The 20,541-nt window shown below is 41.8% G+C and overlaps 1 protein-coding gene across 3 annotated transcripts in view; it reads right to left on the reverse strand.

Moving 5' to 3' along the window:
* VWA3B (von Willebrand factor A domain containing 3B) overlaps positions 1-20,541 on the reverse strand; it is a 136,134-nt gene that overhangs the window by 46,560 nt on the left and 69,033 nt on the right. For all 3 annotated transcript variants that reach the window (XM_066579205.1, XM_066579188.1, XM_066579196.1), the window contains exons 22-26: positions 19,783-19,987; positions 9,359-9,479; positions 8,128-8,252; positions 5,025-5,159; positions 3,495-3,592 (exon numbers count right to left, since the gene is read on the reverse strand). In XM_066579205.1, the coding sequence (XP_066435302.1) occupies positions 3,495-3,592; positions 5,025-5,159; positions 8,128-8,252; positions 9,359-9,479; positions 19,783-19,987 (684 nt within the window). The remainder of the gene's footprint in view (positions 1-3,494; positions 3,593-5,024; positions 5,160-8,127; positions 8,253-9,358; positions 9,480-19,782; positions 19,988-20,541) is intronic.

Here is a 20,541-nt window from a genome sequence, read left to right on the forward strand (position 1 = left end):
ACTTGTGATACTTTGCTGACAGTGGCTGTACTGTATGGGACTGTTGGTGGCACTGTGATGACAGCACTCAGGTTGGCTGTATTGTTGGAGCATGGTGATGAAAGCACTTTGGTTTGAGCAGCATTCGGGGGCCAATCCTTAGGACAGCGGGGAAACAAGATGGTGGGTAACAGATGGCGCTACATCTCCTGGCCAGACCTGGTTATGCGCAGTGGTAAAGTTAGCAACCATGCTTCTAAAAATATTTACCTATCTGTTTATGTGATGCCAGTGCCTCTTCTGAGTAATGAATCCTTAGAACCAAATAAAAGAGTCCACAGCCAATATGTAGTTTTAAACTCAAGGCACGCATTTTTTTTACTCAACGTTTCCAATTTTGATTTTCCAAGTATACCATTTTAACAGTTTTTGGTATAACATTTCTGACACATTTTTCCTTTACAATCTCTGGCACATGTGTATTATAAAGACACTTCTTCCCGAAAGACAGTCGTCATCAGTCCCAATTATCTGTTGGAAGGTTGCTGGGAGAGTGCTCCTGACACGGAGGGAAAACACAAATAGTCTTTCTCCACTCATCACACCTTGGTTCTCGCTGATTTAGCGGCATAGATTTTGCAATCATTTACGCCAGACTTTTGGTAGCGAAGTCCCGTTCTTCCACTCTACAGTTGAGTAGGGAACGGTGTAATATCTTCCGCTGACTCCCTCGCCAGGAACTGGTTCGGATCTCTAATCCCCTGAGGGGATTCATACCATAGTTATCTGGGGTGAGCCTCGGCATAGCCCAGGCGGACGTATAAGAGACCCAGCCTCCTGCATATATGTCCTCCTCTTCCGACTACATTCTTCAACTCCTCTACTTGACTCTGCCCCCCCCCCCCCCAACTTTTAGAACCACCAATCATGACACACCAAGCAGGTAAGGGAGACAGACTCACAGACTCCAATATGTTTGGTGACACCAACATAAAACAATGACATAAACACACACATTTATGGTGGAACTGTGATGGTTGCACTGTGGTTGGCTGTGTTATGGGGCACTAATGGTGCCACTGTGATGGCAACACTGTGGATAGCTTTATTGTCTTTCCTCATTAAAAATATAAATTGGTTGTAATATGCTGAAGATGACAGAAAGAAATAACAAAACACATGCTGGGTCCTCTATTAGCACACTACTGGAAAAAAAAAAGTACTGTTTTTTGGTAATGTTTTTTGATGGAACATCGTCCAGCACCCTAACAACATTGCTCAGTAGCTCCTTCACCTTAGCTCCCCACTATATTAAGAACTTCTATGTGAGGGCTTGTTTTATGTGGAACGGATTGTAGTTTTTAAATGCTACCATTTTGGGGTACGCATGACTTGTTGATCACTTTGTAATAAATTTTTGGGGGAGACGAGATGACTTAAAAAAGCAATTCTGGCACTGCAGATGTTTTCATCAATGTTCACTGTACAGGATAAATAATGCAATATTTTTCATAGATGGGGCTTGTACAGACACAGTGATACCAATTATGTGAATTTTTTTTGCTGTTTAGATTTTTATTGGAAAATTGGGAAAATGTTTCTTTTTTAAGTTTATGTTTATATCTATATATGTATATATAAAGCTGAAAGCCCTCACTGACTCACTGACTCACTGACTCGCCAAAAGTTCTCCAACTTCCCGATGTCGTAGAAACATGAATTTTGGCACGAGCATAGATTATCTCCAAAATAGGAAAAGTGATTGGGTCCCAACTCGATTATTCAATTCCAGCACAAAAGAATTGGCGTCAAAATTTAACGTACATAATCTAAATCTCTCACTTTCCAATGTCATAGAAACTTAAAACTTGGCACGGGCATTGAATATGTCATAAATAGGAAAAGTTAATGGGTCTCAACTTGATTATTCAATTCTATGCGCAAAAGAATTAGCGTCCAAATTTTACGTACGGAATCTAATACTTTCACTTCCCGGTGTCATAGAAACTCGAAATTTGGCACGGGCATTGATTATGTCATAAATAGGAAAAGCTAATGGGTCCCAACTCGATTATTCAATTCTATGCGCAAAAGAATTAGCGTCAAAATTTTACGTACGGAATCCAATTTTCTCACATAGAAACTTAAAATTTGGCACGGGCATTGATTATGTCATAAATAGGAAAAGCTAATGGGTCCCAACTCGATTATTCAATTCTATGCGCAAAAGAATTAGCGTCCAAATTTTACGTACGGAATGTAATTTTCTCACTTTCCGGTGTCATAGAAATGTGAAATTTGGCACGAGCATTGATTATGTCATAAATAGGAAAAGCTAATGGGTCCTAACTCAAATATTCAATTCTAGCGCAAAAGAATTAGCGTCCAAATTTTACGTACAGAATGTAATTTTCTCACTTTCCGGTGTCATAGAAATGTGAAATTTGGCACGAGCATTGATTATGTCATAAATAGGAAAGGCTAATGGGTCCCACCTCGATTGTTCAATTCTAAGCGCAAAAGAATTAGCGTCCACATTTTACGTATGGAATCTAATTCTCTCACTTCCTGATGTCATTTTATATAAAGGAAACGTCGCATGGTTACCTCCCGTGGTGTTTCCTGGGTAACACAGAGAACTACGCAAAATGGTGAACATATGTTTTTCCGGTATCTCTAAAGTAACCACGACTTCATAAGATTTCCGTGTGAACACCAGATAAACACCAGTAACAAATCAACTCGGGCGAAGCCGGGTATATCAGCTAGTATATATATATATATATATATATATATATATATATATATATATAATCTTTAAAATTTTTATCTAATTCAGTTTTACAAATATTTGAAGTCCCCTTGTGGACTTTAATTTGAAATTGCTTCATAAGTTCTAAAAAATATTTCTGTATTACAGTATATTATTGTCTTAACGATTGTCTATTAACCTAGCCATAGGCAGGGCTTAAGAGGGTTGAACTCATGGCTGCCCTGGAAGCTTTCACTAGGTCCAGGTCTGCTATGGCAACCACTAGCACCTTGCAGAAGCCGATGGGATACCATAAGTAGCGCCATCCCCTGCTGGCTTACATGTCACAATCAGCATTGACAGCTGCATATAAGCGGTCACACGGCAGCAACTTGCACTAGTTCTGACTACGATCCTTTGTGGTGTGTGTCAGCCAGTTCCCTACTTACCCTGCACCTCTGTGATGTTCATGAACGTCACAGAGTACAAAGGGGTAAAAAAAAAAAGAACACACTTTATTTATCTTCATCAAACTTCCATAGAATTATTTACATAATCATGAAATACATAAGACATTCCATTTAATAGGATAAGGGGAAAGAGAATTAGGAGGAAAATAACTTCTTATCTGATGATACAGGGAAATATACAGCATAAGTTTTAGTATTTTACATGCTTACACTGTTTTTGCAATTTTCTACTTCCAAATGTTGCATATTGCCAATAGATAATTTTGAAAAAAAAATGGCAAAATTATACTCACATTGTAAAATCAATCATCTGTGCTTTTCTAATATAGCCACAGGAAACAGCAAATTGCGATGGACTGATTTTAATGAGCTCTCTTCTTAAACAATGTTCCTGAAATGAGACAGAAGTCTGTTTAATGTGTGCAGATTTATTTCATCTTCTTCAGCCAAATTAACACAGTGAAATAAAAGTGAAGAGTGCACTGGATAGATGAATGAGAAATCATTTCAATTTCAGCTGTGCATTTTCATTCAATTGAATCCTGTATATACTTCAAGTATTGGCGTGTTAAAATTGCATTGTTAGTAAAGTTGAGCGAACTCTGCCTAATGCACTGCAGACTGAGAATGCTATAGCTGTAATGCTCTGCAGAGGGATAGATGCTTAAAAAAAAAAAATTGGTGCACACTACGAAGAGTGAGTAGCCCTAAGAAGGACTGTTGGGGTTTTTGAAAACTGGATCCTACTCTAACCCTTTCCCTGTATAAGCAACAGCACTTTCCCTAACCTCCGCCAGTATGCGCCTGAGGCGAGCCACGGGCGGGACCAGTTTAAGTACTCAGCGGCCACCTGATCGGCCGAGCCACTCACTACTGTGGAGTGGGATAGGGCTGGCATGTCACAGCAGGAAGTGGTAATGTCTTCCCCGCATGTTTATTGACTAGAAAATGGCGCTAAACATGCGGGGAAGGGAAATGCAATTGACTCGAGTACCGCGCCGTGTTCGACTCGAGCAACGAGCATCTCGAGTCCCCTAATACTCGAACGAGTAGGAAGGTCGGAAGAGCATGCTCGCTTATTTACTACTAGGGACTTGTTACATAGCAGTCCAATTACAACTTACAAGATGGGGGCTAACAGACAATAAGTCAAACAAGGAAATTGTTAATAAAAAAACATTCAGATAAAAAAGTACTTAAGGTGACATACGCCTTCAAAAACTGTCGGATGAGCTATCATTCATCCAACAGCTGTTTTCCCCAACTCTTCCATACACATGAACATTTGGTTTGGCCTAATGTTCGTGTGTTTAGGGAGGTAAGCCACACCCACACAGCTCTGGAGCTGGCTAATCCCCAGAGGAACAAAAAGGATGGAGTGTTGAAAATCAACTTACCCCATCCATCCTTTCCAGATATTTTCTATCGGGAGAAAGTTGTGCCGCCCCATACACATTAGAGAGCTGTCTCGACCCGCCATTACTGACGGGTTTAGACAACTGAACTCTAATATGTATATGGGCCGCTAGTTCTTGGAAGCTCCTGCAGTCAATCACTGGGCTTCAGCGGTCAAGTGCAGTTTATTACATCATCTCTGAATTAGGCCATTCCCTAAACATATCATTTTCTTAGTCTCAGAAAACCCCTGTAAAATAGTAATACCCTAATTAAAAAAAGAATTTAATTTGCCTATGAAAAGCTTTACTTCATAGACATGATGAGGGATATTTTGCTATGCATTTCATTAATGAACTATGCAGGTTCCATTACTGTACAGCAGAAGTCATGTTGTATTGTAAAGACAGATATGTGACAACACTTACTTTTCTTTTGTCGTACTTCAGAACCGTGTACAGTTTGTCCGATGCATCCATCCTTGGTGTTGCTATGACCACTGCAGGTACATAGCTGCCTCCTCCTCCTCTTGCCCCAGTTTTTGAAAGAGCACAATCTCCAACCTAAAAGCACACAAGTGATAAAAATAGCTATAAGAAACCTTTTACTTCTTTTCTTGGCATACTTTATACAGTATATTAAATTCCAGTTTTGTGTATACAATGCCACAACAAAAAGATTTAGTTAGAGGAAATACAATTATTTTTTCAAAAAAGGAAAATGTCATATTTGTGGACATTTATAAAAGAAAGGTCTATCATAGTACGCATTTATTTATCATGCCACTACACTTCGAGTGAAAAAGGCAGCAGCTCTGCAAACAATCATAATGATATATCTCCTACCTCTGTGTTTACTTTACACGATCATACTCTCTACTGTTTGTTGCCTATTTATTGCTTATGCACCAAGTATAATTTTTTAAGGCCTCGTTCAGACGAGCGTGGTTTACACGCTGTTACAACAGCATATAAACCACGCTTCTATAGCAACCGATAGGTTGCTATGGAAGCGCTCACACAGAGTTTTTTTTTACCAGCGCAGAATCTGCGCTGGTAAAAAAGGTAGGACTGCGAGTGCTGACTCACCTGTCAGTTCCGTGCTGTGCCGCTGTCCATGGTGCTTACGATAAGCTCCTATAGGAGCCGTGACAGCACTCTGGCCGCAGCACGGACATGTGAACGGACTGCTCCACGGAGCACAGAGCAGCTCGTTCACTGCAGATTTCTTGCATGTCAGCAACAGGGTTTACACGCTGTTGTAACAGCGTGTAAACCCCGCTCATCTGAACAATGCCTTAGTCTGATGAATAACACAGAGTCACTGCTGCACCTACAATGCATAAAGATTTTGATGCAACATAGAAGTCCAGTGTATGTGTACTGCCTGTAGCACACAGAGCTGATCTGCTAAGACCCAGCAACTCTTCTATGCCAGGGACACCCAGTGATCATATGCACTGACGCTTCTATTGGTAGATGGCTAAGTGCTGAGCTCGACTTCTATTTGGCAGTCGTATGGAGCAGCAGTGCACATGCCCATTTAAACTCTTACTCATGGGGAAAACAGCGAGAAGCAAGAGGGACATGTGATTCCCATTCTTGTGATCAGTGGGTCGCAACACACATATGCCCTTATGAATTTGGCCATAAAGCAAACCAAACACGATGAAAATGTACAATACGTGACAGATACGTGTGTGCTTGCATTAATAAATCTCTTCCTTTTGCTTTAGGATAATCAGTCATGTAGCATGTAAGTAAAAACTGTTCAGTTACTATAACAAGATCATGGAATGTATCACCTATATTTTTTTACTAATTAAAAGCAGCTAATGAAACATATTCAATTTTTCTCTTTTGTTTTTATTTACTATTATATTTTTTTTTATTCCATTGTCTGTACATGACAATGGGATGTCCATCTTGCCTGAGCTAATTCTAACAGCATTTAAGGATTCTTTACAGCAGCTTCATGGGCCATTCACACAATGGACAGGAGGAAACACATTAACTTGTGTAGGAGACTGTTTTAGGCATGTTCTGGGACCTGTACAGAGGTCATTGTGCAGGGAGATGGAAGAGATGAGCTGTAAGCCATGACCTATTCAGGATGGTGGATCCCGCATTACCTTTATAGGGGTTACCTTTCAGTGTAATCCTGCCTGTGATGATAGTGAGATGACTGCTGCAAAGTTCCTTCTACAGAACAGAAAGTGTCAGACTATTATTAGTCTAAGGCCAGATTCACATGGCCATATAGGTGCGCATATTTGTGTGCACAAACTTTGCATGCACAATAAGCAGTGAATAGAATCCATTAATTTCAATGGGTTCGTTGACATGCACATATTTGTTCTGCTCATTTTAGTTGCACAAAAAATATGTAGCATACCTTTATCTTCCTGGGCATTTGTGTACAAAAATGCCTATGTCAATGGGGATGTGCAAATGCGCATGCAATATGCTAGAAGATGTGCAAAACGCTGTGTAATTGTGCAGGAAAAGAAGACATCTTGAACTCAGAGTAATTATAAGCATCTGTAGGATTTTTTGCATGCGCAAAACCCCGCAAAATATATACTGATGTAAATGCAAACAAGCAACATCCATTCCACAAATATGTGGCGCTCATGCGCGTGCAACTACACGTATGCTTGTGTGAAAGTTGCAGGATTTTAGGATTTTTTTTTCAAATCTAGACTGACATTGAAAATGTAAAAAAAAATAAAAAAATCACCCAAATTTTTTAAAAGTCTTTACTTGAAGGCACTGCAAGGCAGAGTAAGGCCGAATGCACACGGCCGGGTCAGATTCCGCATGCTGGTTCCCGCAGTAGAATCCAACCTGTGTACCTGTCGTGATTCTTGTTATCTGAGCTGCGTTCCAGCCGCTGCACATGTGCAGTACTGAGAAAGCTGCGTCGTCGCAATGCCATTGCGGAAGGGCCGCGGATCGGACGGCTTCCATTGATTTAAATAGAAGTGCCCGCGTGGAATCCGTGCTGGAAAAGAACATGCTGCTATTTTACGTCCGCAAGCGGAAAATCGCAATTGATTTCCACTTGTGGACAGGTAAAAGCGATTTACCATTGCATGTCTATGGGCAGTATTTGCCGCGGAATCCGGGGGCAGACGCTTGCTCTGGATTCCGCAACGCAAATACACCCATGTACATTTAGCATTAAAATAGCAAAAAATCAACAGTTGCAGAGCAGTGTAGCTATGTAGTCAGGACCCTTTCCAAATGGGTGCTACATTTTGGCACCAATGTGCTTCATCACATGTTTATTGTTTTGCATCTATTAGTGATGATACAGAAAGAAAAATATTACACATGCCATAATTACTAACACTGCAGCCTACAACAGTATCTGTAGTGCCATCACAAAATATATTCCACTCATGTACAAATTCCAGGGAGGAACAGAAAAGGATAACATTTTATGTATCATGTATTCTTCATGATCGAATTTATATTAATTATTCCATTAATTAACAAAAAATAATACTAAATAATAAGACAAAAAAACCTTCAGAGTTGGGCAGGGCAGAGCTCCTCCAGTTTGTATGATAAACCTGATTGGGACGACCTGATTCTCTCCGAGCCAAAAATCCACAAGGGCACTCTTGGAATTAATACTTTTGAGCACAGTGCCTGCATAGAAAAAAATATTCGTTATAATTTAAAATACATTTTGTTTTCTATTATTAATTATAATGCGTAAAACTTAAAGGGAACCTGTCATCAGGGATGAGCACCATAAACTAAGTTATAGTGTTTATATGGCACATTCCCTGGAGTCTGAGGAGGTATTTCTTATGCTTACCCGGTACCCCAATCCAACACTGTCACCCCCGAAAGTCAGCGGAGCATGCAGCTGGACTGCTAGATATATTGCTACGGGAGTGCATGCACTTAATCAATGGACTTCAGGGATCCTGCCATATGAACACTATAACTTAGTTTATGGTGCTCATACCTGGTGACAGGTTCCCTTTAAACTGCAATTAAAATAATAACTGTGAGAAATGTCCTTGACGCTGTTAACGTTGTTTCACTGTGCTGCTAACAATAGAGAAAGCGACTGTGAAATCGCTGTGGGATTCATTGCAGAAAATGTCCACGCCGTGTGAGGAAGATTTCAGAAATCTCTGCCACAGAGCTTGTACTGTGAATGCTGTGGAATTTCCATAGCCTTTACGCTACATGTGAAGGCACCCTAAAGGATTTGCAATAGAAATGTATGCTGTAGCCATTAAAACACTCCTTAGGTTGGGTTCCCCGGGGTGCGGAATTGCTAGCGGAATGTCCACAGCGGACATCCCGCTGCAGATCAGCCATGGAATGCTTGCCTCCAAACTCGCACCATTTCACCTATGAGGAATTCACCCCTGTATTGAAAGGGTGTGAATTCTACAGCGGAGATGGCGATACAATTGACATGTTGCAGCTTTGAATACCGCGCCGCACGGGTTTTGTGGGGGGTTTTCTGCCGCATGTGGACGAGATTTTCAAATTGCGAGATGCAAGAATCTGAATTCCGTTCTGTTGATGCAAGAAAAAAAAATGCAGCATGTTCTATCTTTGGGTGTTTCCGCAGGTTCTCAGAACGATATTGAGTTCGCCTCTGTGAATGTAGCCTGTGACCTTTCAGAGAAAACAGTTTTCAAAAGAGTCAGACAAGGGGAGAAGCGTGTGCTGTATGTGGGATGCCAAACAATCAATCCAGGTCTAAATAAAAGTGTAGCATGTTTAAATACCTGGATAGTAAAATCCATCGATCTCGGACCTTGCAATGACTTTCTGACCTCTTAGAGTGTCCAACAATGCTCTTTTCGGCTTTTGCTTCATCTTTTGTGTTTCATTCTTTTCATGATTGGTCTGTCAAGGAAACAAACTTTAAAAATGAGAATCCACAATTGCTAAGGGCCTGTTCACATTTGTGCTATGGATTCCATTCACCTGATCTGTTATGAGAGCAGGTAAATGGAACCCACTGGCTAAAGCCACTAAATGGACATAATTGACTATAATGGGGTCCATTTGGTTTCTGTCAGAGTCCAGCATTTTGTGCTGCGCCTGGTGCTCCGTTTCATTGATTTTCACGGAAATCAGCAATGGAGGTTCTAAATGAAACCTCTGATGCTGATGTGAATACAACCTAACACTACTGGCATAGTAATTAATGCTGGAAGGATATGTTTGATAGACACAAAGGGATCCTTATCATGTGAAAGGGACACAATCATCAGAATGTGACACATTTTAAATGTTTTTTTTCCAATTTTCATTGCGTCAAGTAAATCCATGTAGAGTATCTGAGTTCTCACATGTGCTGACATCTAGTGTCCAAAAGAGGCAGCGCGGCAGTGTAAACTCAGCAGAGACAGCTTTTATATGTCCTGTGTGTTAAAGGGGTTGTCCCGTGAAAGCAAGTGGGGGTATACACTTCTGTATGGCCATATTAATGCACTTTGTAATGTACATCGTGCATTAAATATGAGCCATACAGAAGTTATTCACTTACCTGCTCCGTTGCTAGCGTCCCCGTCTCCATGGTGCCGTCTAATTTCAGCGTCTAATCTCCCGATTAGACGCGCTTGCGCAGTCCGGTCTTCTCCCTTCTGAATGGGGCTGCTCGTGCTGGAGAGCTGCTCCTCGTAGCTCCGCCCAGTCGCGTGTGCCGATTCCAGCCAATCAGGAGGCTGGAATCGGCAATGGAACGCACAGAGCCCACGGTGCACCATGGGAGAAGACCTGCGGTCCACCGTGGGTGAAGATCCCGGCGGCCATCTTCGCAAGGTAAGTAAGAAGTCACCGGAGCGTGGGGATTCGGGTAAGTACTATGCGTTTTTTTTTTTTAAACCCCTGCATCGGGTTTGTCTCTCGCCGAACAAAAAAAAAAACCCGTTTCGGCGCGGGACAACCCCTTTAAATCTTCAGGAAACTCCGAGAAGTTCACAGATGTGAAGGATCATGATGCTCACAAGACCTCCATGGCCCTTTTACTTTTTCACTGCTGTAAAGTGGATATTTTCATGACAATCTCCTAATCAAACATGTCACAAAGTTACCTGGATAGCAGATTAAGGACTTAAACAGATGACCTTGATTTTGTCCCGTCTTACCTTTTTTTCTACGTGCGAGAAAAGATAGGGCAGGACCTACCTTCCTGCTTTAGGGTGAATACCCACTTGCGTTTTTCTTGCGTGTTTTTTTCACGCGATATCACTGCTTTTTTTCACGCGATTGTCCATGGGACTTTCTAATGCTAAAAACTAGAGATGAGCGAACCTACTCGTTTCGAGTAATTACTTGATCGAGCACAGCGATTTTTGAGTACTTCTCGGGTGAAAAGATTCGGGGGGCGCCGGGGGGAGGCCTGGCGGAGCGGGGGGTAGCAGCGGTGAACAGGGGGGAGCCCTCTCTCTCTCCCTCTCCCCCCCCCACTCCCCGCTGCAACCCCCCACTCACCCACGGCGCCCCCCAAATCTTTTCGCCCGAGTAAGGAAGTACTCGAAAATCGCGGCGCTCGGGCGAAAAAGGGGCGTGGCCGAGTAGGTTCGCTCATCTCTACTAAAACGCATCACAAGCTTGTGCTTCTGCAATTTCTGTGCGATGCGCTTTTAACATTAAAAAGTCCCATTGACAACTGCGTTAAAAAACACAGCGATATCGCGTGAAAAAAATGCGCAAGAAAACCGCAAGTGTGCAGGAGCCCTTACCTGGTTCATGCACTAAGACGCTCCGTAGCGGCGAGCGTATTTGTGCATGCATCCATGTGTTTTAGCCCTAAGCAAGGGCATCGAAATACTGGGGAAGCCTCTGTTCACATCTGCATCACAAGCTCTATTAGCTGGGGAAACTGTGCAAGTTTATTCCGGTAAAATGATAGAAACCATGATGGAAAGCCAGCAGACCTCATTATGGTTAAATGGATCCACTGGTCGTGGGTAATCTCTGTCATGTGACAGATGTCCATAACTCATATTCCGGTTTTTTTGATCCTATGAATGAAAAGAAAACTGGGATGCCAGATGAGGCTGCAAGCAGTTACATGTACTTAGCACACATTAAAACTACTTGCATGGAGTGTCTTAGTAAAATACAGTAAATCAGAGTTGCATATATTACAACTATAAACACGCGCTCTGCTGCATAGAGGTCAGCATGCTAAAACCTCCAAAAAAAGTTTTAGAACCTGGGGTGCAGGTTATACGGTTAAAATGGGATTGTTCCCAGCAAGAGAAACCAAGTAATCTTGTAGATATGGTACCTTTTAATGGCTAACAAAAATACATGATGTTATAGCAAGCTTGTGAACCTCTTGTGCTCTTCGTCAGGCTAAAAAAGGAATAGATCTGAAGAGGCATGGATATTTATACACACTCATAACATACATACTTATGACAAGGCACAGACATGGATGTGATTGGTCCGCACTTAAAAGGAATACTGCAACAGAAAACAAACTTTTTTTTGTCTAGGCCCTGATAGCGGAGTGAAAGTTTTATGGTCCCTGAATTACTGTTGGGGGGGGGGGGGGGTCGTCAGGCCAGGAATGCTACAAGAGGTACAAAAACATTTTTAACTGGACACTGATAAGGGATTAAAAATTTATGGTCCCTGAATTATTGTGGATGGGGGTTTTCACCAGGCCAGCAGTTTTATCTGTGCAATAAATGTCTCACATATCTCTTGCATACACACGTCTCTATTAACATGACAAGCTAAATGCCTTCTTTTATTGATGAATTATTTCTAGAGATGAGCGAACGTACTCTGTAAGGCCAATTTCGCAATCAAGCACCGCGATTTTTGAGTACTTCACTACTCAGGTGAAAAGATTCGGGGGGCGCCGGAGGGCGGGGCGTGGCGTGGTAGAGCAGGGGGTAGCAGCGCAGAACAGGGGGAAGCTCTCTCTCTCTCCCTCTCCCCCCACTCCCCTCTGCAACCCCCCGCCCCACAGCGCCCCCGAGTACTTTTCACCCGAGTAGTGAAGTACTCGAAAATCGCGGTGCTCGATTGCGAAATCGGCCTTACCGAGTACGTTCGCTCATCTCTAATTATTTCATCTCTTCTTTAATGTGATATTTTAATATAATTCTATTTTTTAAAAATGTAAAAACTTTTTTATTGAGGCTTTTGCGTGCTGACCTCTTTTTTGTCTATGTAGTATCTTAGACTACTGATGTATACTATGTACAATGTGTATCAGTCAGTCAGAGAGGCGGTTCATCCATCTTTGTTTCTCCAAGACCGGAAGGTTGCTTTACCTCTGCTCACATCCTATTGGTTTTATTATTTTATCCTTCACTGTACTTATTTAGTAGGCTACATATTAAGGGTGGACAATTTTGGTATATGGCAAGATGGCCATCGTGGTGCGCACATAGGCAGTATGGGGCTATGATGAGGTCATGTATAGCACATGGTACATTCGCACTCTATGTCTTCAGGATGCTGGGCTCGATTGCAAGTTATGTGTGCATTGTGGGTAAACATGTGCCACCTATATGTTTGTGTATATATGCTGTCTTACAGGATTCAGTCCAATCAGAGTGAAACTTTTGTCCTTCTGGTATATTATAATATATATATATATATATATATATATATATATATACACACACACACACATATATTTTATATACACACACATTATATATATATATATTATATATATATATATATATTATATATATATATATATATATATATATATATATATATATATATATATATATATATATATATATATATATATATATATATATATATACACACACACACACACACACCAGTATATACAATCCAACAGCTCCCACCACCTCAATACCTCCTTGAGAAATGCATTAGAGACTTTGGATGTGAACTCTGTCACATTTTAGCTAGTTTGATTACTGATTGGGGTTATATGTAGGTATTGCAGTGCGTAGTAATAATCCTAATTTAACATTTTACCTATTTTAGTAAAGCAATGTTTATTCATCTATATTAATTCTTTTTAGATTAAATTGATTATGCTGTCATGTATATCGGCTGTATGGTCTTTTACAACATTCAGTTTGTTTAACCCTTACCACCATGATTGATGTCTGGTTTATTGTATTTTACCGTATGTGTTTTAGGTCTTGATGGCCAGATTGTATACTTTGTACTAATAAAGATTTTGACACAATCTATACTTCAGTGAGTTGTACACATTTTTCATTCTATGCATGACAGCTGGAGTATGTGAATGTAGCCTTACAGTGGAGAGATTGTCATACTTGTGCAGTAGTGAGATCAAAGGGAATCATGGACATCCGAGTAACAGGACTAGTAGGGTTGTTATATAACATATTACTGGGAACAAGCACTGAGATCTGATCATCCAGTATATTCATAGGGGTCTTAGCTTCCAAACCTGTAAGAAGCTGATATTCCTTTAAATTAGTAATGTCAATGCAAAATGTCTATAGATTTGTGAAGGTAAAATGTGGTGTCAGGAAGTACAGTACATTCATCAATATGCTATGTCGCAGATGTTCGGAAAATATAAAGGGCTGCACAAAGAACTGGAATAGAAGCCATTTATCATAATATAAATGTCCTTGAAATACAGCGCTATCGCTGACTGAAGTGGCTGTCAAGTGTTTGGCCTTTCTTTTTTGCAAGAAACAAAGGTGAGCATAATTAACCTTTGCATGTACAAAGACACAAATCATTTCTTCGCTCAGTTGATATGAAGCATCCTATAAGGGAATCATAGTGACAGACTTAGGGCTCATTCACAAGGGCATATTGTCATTGTATATTACACACGTGTATTTCCTGTGCGTAACACTCTGTGAATGGAGGCAACTAGAGTTGCGCGAACATGCTCATCTGAGCTTGATGCTCATTCGAGCATTAGCATACTTGATGGTGCTCGTTACTCGAGCGAGTACCATGCCGAGTTCTACCCTTCCCAGTTTTGACCCCTCACCACATTACCACTTCCTGCTGTGACGTGCCAGCGTGCGCACATCCACAGCAGTGGAGAGAGAGAGAGAAAGAAAAATGCTCACCACCCGGCGGGTCCAATACAAAAATGCTTGAGTCTCCCATGGACTTCAATGGGTTTGTTACTCAAATAGAGCTCTTGATTGTTACAAAAAGCTCGACTCGAATATTGAGCACCCGAGCATTTTGGTGCTCGCTCATCTCTAGAGGCAACCAAAATCTATGGACTTTCATTCTTTTATTCAAGCCTGTGAGGGGGACACCGTATAAAACGCAGGAGAAATAAATCGCAGCATGCTCTATTTCTCCCCGTTTTATACGGGGCCCTTGAAGGGCTGCATACCCCCTCGCGATGCCTGCGGGGAATAAAAAAAAAAAAAAGGCACACTGCGCATGTCCGTGATGTCATAATCCCAGGCATGCAACCGATACGCAGTGTTGCACTCAGGGTCGTTACCATAGGGGGTGCAGATTATGCGGTTGCACCCGGGCCCAGGAGCTTTAGGGGGCCCATAAGGCCTCTCTTCTCCATATAGGGAGCCCAGTACTATGAATAAAGCATTATAGTTGGGGGCCCTGTTACAGATTTTGCATCGGGGCCCAGGAGCTTCACGTTATGCCTCTGGTTGCACTCATACGCCTGTGTGAAAGAGCCCTTAAACAAGAACAGGAATTTTAACTCCTTAGTGACCGCCCAAACATCGCGGGTGTCCGCTGTTTCGCGGGCAACAGCCCTGAAAAGCCATAAGGCCGATCGGCGCTGTTAACCCTTTAAATGCCACTGTCAATTCCACTAAACGATGTTTGTGGGTTTCTTTCCCCCCCCCCCCCCCCCCCCGCGCGATGAGATCGTAGAGAGCCGTGTGGGTATCATGGCAATCGGGGGCTTTCTGAAAGGCCCAAGGGCTGTCTTGGCAGAATGCCTACCAAGCCATCCCAGTGGGGTGGCCTTATAGACTGCCTGTCAGATTGCAGTATGGCATTACATCATACCGCAGGAGCGATCATTGTGGTCCCCTAGGAGGACTAAAAGAAAATGTAAAAATAAGGACAATAAAGTTTTACTAATTATTAAAAACAAAAAGTAATAAAAGTAAAAAAAAAAACCTTTTGCCATATTTACAATAAAAATCTAAATAATAAACCAAAATCCATAAAAAAAAGTCTGATCTATCAAAGTAATGCTTTATTTACCCTGCAAGGTGAACGCTGTCCGGAAAAAAAAAAAAGAATGCCAGATGTTTTCTGTCTCCAAGAAAAAAATGTAATAAAAAGCGATCAAAAAGTAATTTCTGGTATTTATATAACAGAAAAACCCTCACTTGCCTTGTACTGTAAAAGCTGCGGAATTTCCACAGCGAGTCTGCAAGCAAAGATTCCGCAGTGTTGACTGCATGTGTGAAGGGTTTCTGATGTGAAAAGCTTTATTGGCTTACATTTTTTGCCACGCGTTTTTTTTAACCAAAATTAATAGTTGATGGAACCTACTGATTTCTCGGAGATTCAATGTGCCAGTAAACTCCATCAGTAAGTAATTCTCTCACCAGGTAAGTATTTTAACTAATGAGAAAATAACAGCACCTCTCCATAATAATGCTTTTAGTGCACGTTTTTTTTTTTATTTCTCTTTTTAAAAATTAGTTATCATTGACTTATTGTGGGAAACGGGTTTTGAAAAATAGATTGAAAAATGATGTAATTTTGTTATTAAATTTACTGTATAGTAAAATAGTATGTAAGGCTAAAAAAAGATATATGTCCATCCTAATATCCCGCTATGTTGTTCAAGAGGACGGCAAAAAACTCCAATGAGGTAAAGCCAATTTTCCTCATCTTAGGCCTTAGTCAGACGGGCGTTTTTAGCCGCGATTTGCGCATGCGCATGCGTCCGGCGATTTTATAAAACCATTGCTTTGCAATGGTATCGGACACATGAGCGCTTTTTATGCGCTCGTCCGATAAATTATAGAACAAAAAAATCGCAGATCGCACCTATCTGCGATCTGCGATTCCTGTTCTCTTCTCTATATGCGCTCAATGGGGCCGGCGGCAGCAGCGCCGATCCCATTGAGAACATATAGAAGACAAATCATTCTTCTCTGCCACAGCTGTAACGACGTTTGCCCATTGAATTCAATGGAGCGGCAATACAGCCGCTCCATTGAAAGCAATGGGCTGCCGGCGTGCGCGGGGTGAATTGTCGGGAAGGGGTTAAATATATAAACCCTTCCCTGCAATTCATCCTAAAATGTGTTAAAATAAAAAAAAATTGTATACTCACCTTTCCGCTGCAGCCGGAGTCCAGCCGCGGCCGCTGTCAGTTCTCCTGAACTGCTTCTTGGCACTATTCAGCCGGCGGGGCTTTAAAATCCCCGCCTGCTGAATGATCTGCCTCTGATTGGTCACAGCCCTGACCAATCAGAGGCTGAAAACACTCACACACCCATTCATGAATTCATGAATGGGTGAGTGACTGCTGCCTCTCAGCGCTGAGCCAATCAGGGGCAGGTCTGACTCACATCCATTCATGAATTCATGAATGGGTGTGAGTGAGGCATGCCTCTGATTGGCTCAGCGCTGAGCCAATCAGGGGGCAGGTCTGACTCACACCCCCTTCACACCCACTGCAGGACGGCCGCGCGGAGCTCCGGCTGCCCGCAGAAGGTGAGTATACAATTTTTTTTTTATTTTTACACATTTTAGGATGAATTGCAGGTAAGGGCTTATATATTTAAGCCCTTACCGACAATTCATCCCGGGCTCGCCCACAGCGCATTGCTTTCAATGGAGACGGCTGTATTGCCGTCTCCATTGAATGCAATGCGCTGGACAGCTCCGGCCCGTTTCTAATGAAACGCGGCTAGGAGCAGATTTTCGGGCGACTTGCGCGCACCGGTCACGCGATTTGCGGATGCGCATCCGTCATGCGATCCGCAAATCGCGCGAAAAAACGCCCGTCTGACTAAGGCCTTAAGGGCTCAGTCAGACGAATGAATTTTTCACACATTATGGGCATGGGGGGGGGGGATTGCACATTGCGTGTAGAAAAAAAATCGCGTGACCGGGTGCATTTGCATTCACATGACCTATCACATGTACCCTATTTTTCACTTTATAAGATGCACCAGATGATAAGACGCACCCCTGTTTTAGAGGAGGAGAACAGAGAAAAAATATTTTGAACTTACCCAGGGACAGCGCAGGAGATAGTACTGGGCAACGGAGCAGCAGAGGTCTGAAACACTGGAGCTCCGTGTCACAGCGGCGCTTGTGTACGGCAGAAGGAAGGGAAGAAGCCGATTGGTGGAGGTGGAGAAGCAGCAGCATTTCCCACCGGCACTTACCACCAATCAGAGGTACGTATAGGCGGCAGTGGGGAGGAGAGATAACTGTTAACTGAGTGCACATTTGCTTGCATGATCGCAAACTGCGATTTAGTTAGCAAAATCTCACATTAAACTCGCAATTGGGCGAACAAATGCTGATAGCAACGAATTTTGGTACGTTCGCTTTATAAGATGCACTGACTCCCCCCGCCCCACTTTGGGAGAAAGAAAAGTGCGTCTTATAAAGTGTATATTGTTACACTCAAGAAAGGCGTCCAGGCTCCTCTTGAACTCTTTTATTGAGTTCACCATCATCACGTCCTCAGGCAGAGTTTTCCATAGTCTCACTGCTCTTACAGTAAAGAACCCCCTTCTGTGTCACTGTAGAAACTTTCTTTCCTCTAGACATAGAGGATGCACCCTTGTTACAGTCACAGTCCTGGTTATAAACAGATCATGGGAGATATCTCTGTATTGTCCCCTGATATATTTATACATAGTTATTAGATCGCCCCGCAGCCATCTTTTTTCTAAACTAGATAACTGAATTTTGATAACCTCTCTGGGTATTGTAGTCTGCACATTCCGTTTATTACTTTAGCTGCCTGCCTTTGAACCTACTCAAGCTCTGATATGTCCTTCTTGAGTACCAAAACTGTACACAATATTCCAAGTGTGGTCTGACCAGTGACTTGGTATAAAAAACAAGAAGAACAAATGTTCTCGCCATGAAAGAAGATCCGGCCGCGACGGAGGGCAGATCTGCAGCGTCTGGACAGGTAAGTATCTTATTTTCAGGCCTCATGTCAGTGGGAAAGGAGGGACCCGCTGCGAGATTCTGCATGAAGAATTTCCTAGTGGACATGAGGCCACTTACTAATATAATATAGTGAAAGGGATTGGAGTTGTTCAAAATATTTCCATGCAAATACTAAGCTATTGCAATTCTATGCAATTTTGCCGAACAGTACAAATACCAAAGAAAACGTCAGTAAATGTACAAAATAGCAATACCAATACTGCAACATTTAAACCTGTGAATATTCCAAAGGGATACAACCAGTGTTTCTGGTGGTGCGGTGCGCTACTTACCAATATACACTGTACAAAACTGGAGTTGGTACAAATATTTCTGTGCAAATAGTAAGCTACTGGCAGTATTTACAATTTTCCAGAACATTGCAAAGTGTGATTTACAAACTTCAGCATCTTGCTGAGGAGACATGTTGGTTTGTTGCTTTCACATATGAGCTGCATGTAATTTACAAACTTCAGCAGCTCGCTGAAGAGACATGTTCACGCGCTGCTTTTGCATATTAGCTGGATCTAATTTACAAACTTCAGCTGCTCGCTGAGGAGACATGTTCGCTTGTAGCTTTCGCATATCTGCTGCATGAGATGTACAAACTTCAGCTGGTAGCTGAGGAGAAATCATGGCTTGTCACTGTCATGTAAGCTGCATTAGCTTCACAGCGGCATTGAACCCTCTGTGGTGACATGTTTGCATGACAGCGACGGTTATTTTTAACGCTGGACAACGGTTGACTCTTAGATGAACAATGGACTGTTGTTGGCGGCATTAGCACTAGAGATGACATAATATCCAGTTCAGGAGATGTGAAGATAGGGGAGAAGGACTATGCTTCAATGTTGTTGTTGGTCAACATGCACCGCGAGCTATGTATGTGTACATTGGTGAAGTGTTATGTATTGGAGTCTCCATACAGGCTCTATGTTTTATATATGCTTTAGGACCTAGGATGACGTCACGTCATGTGATCAGGGGCGGAGCATATGAAGCTCTCACACACACACTCACGGACAAGTGGTCGTTAGCACTTTGAATATTTTAGAACCAAATTACATGTTACCTGTACACTTGAGTATTCAGTCACTGATTTTTTATTGGTGGCTTCCTGAAGATCCAAAGCCTGCTGAAGATATGTTTTTCCTGCTTGAATTTCATCTTCAAGTAACATTACATCTTCAGGAGATATAGGCCATCCTAGTCTGTCTAAAGCTTGTAAGAGTGCTTCTTTATTATCCAAGTATGATATTGGAACATCACTGTTGAAGCTTTAAAATGTATTAACATTTTATATACAACTTCTAATATATTACTCATGACAATGTATATACTATATGAAACTTATAGCCCAGAAAAACCCTTAAACATATCCTACAAACAGTGAATATATATATATATATATATATATATATATATATATATATATATATACACATATACTTAAATAGAGATATTTATGATTCAGCAAAATACATCTTAATTTGATGATATCCATGATTTTACCTTAAACTCAATGTAAATCCACTGTGTTCCCATCAGACAGTACTAATGCCCATGCGAATGTCTTATGGACATGACCATACAATAGTTTCATACAACCAACTAGAGATGAGCGAACGTACTCATCCGAGCTTGATACTCGATCGAGTATTAGGGTGTTCGAGATGCTCGTTACTCGTAACGAGTACCACGCGATGTTCGAGTTACTTTCAGTTTCATCTCTGAGACGTTAGCGCGCTTTTCTGGCCAATTGAAAGACAGGGAAGGCATTACAACTTCCCCCTGTGATGTCCCAGCCCTATACCACCCCCCTGCTGTGAGT

This window comes from Eleutherodactylus coqui, chromosome 1 (genome assembly GCF_035609145.1).
Source record: "Eleutherodactylus coqui strain aEleCoq1 chromosome 1, aEleCoq1.hap1, whole genome shotgun sequence".
NCBI lineage: Eukaryota > Metazoa > Chordata > Amphibia > Anura > Eleutherodactylidae > Eleutherodactylus > Eleutherodactylus coqui.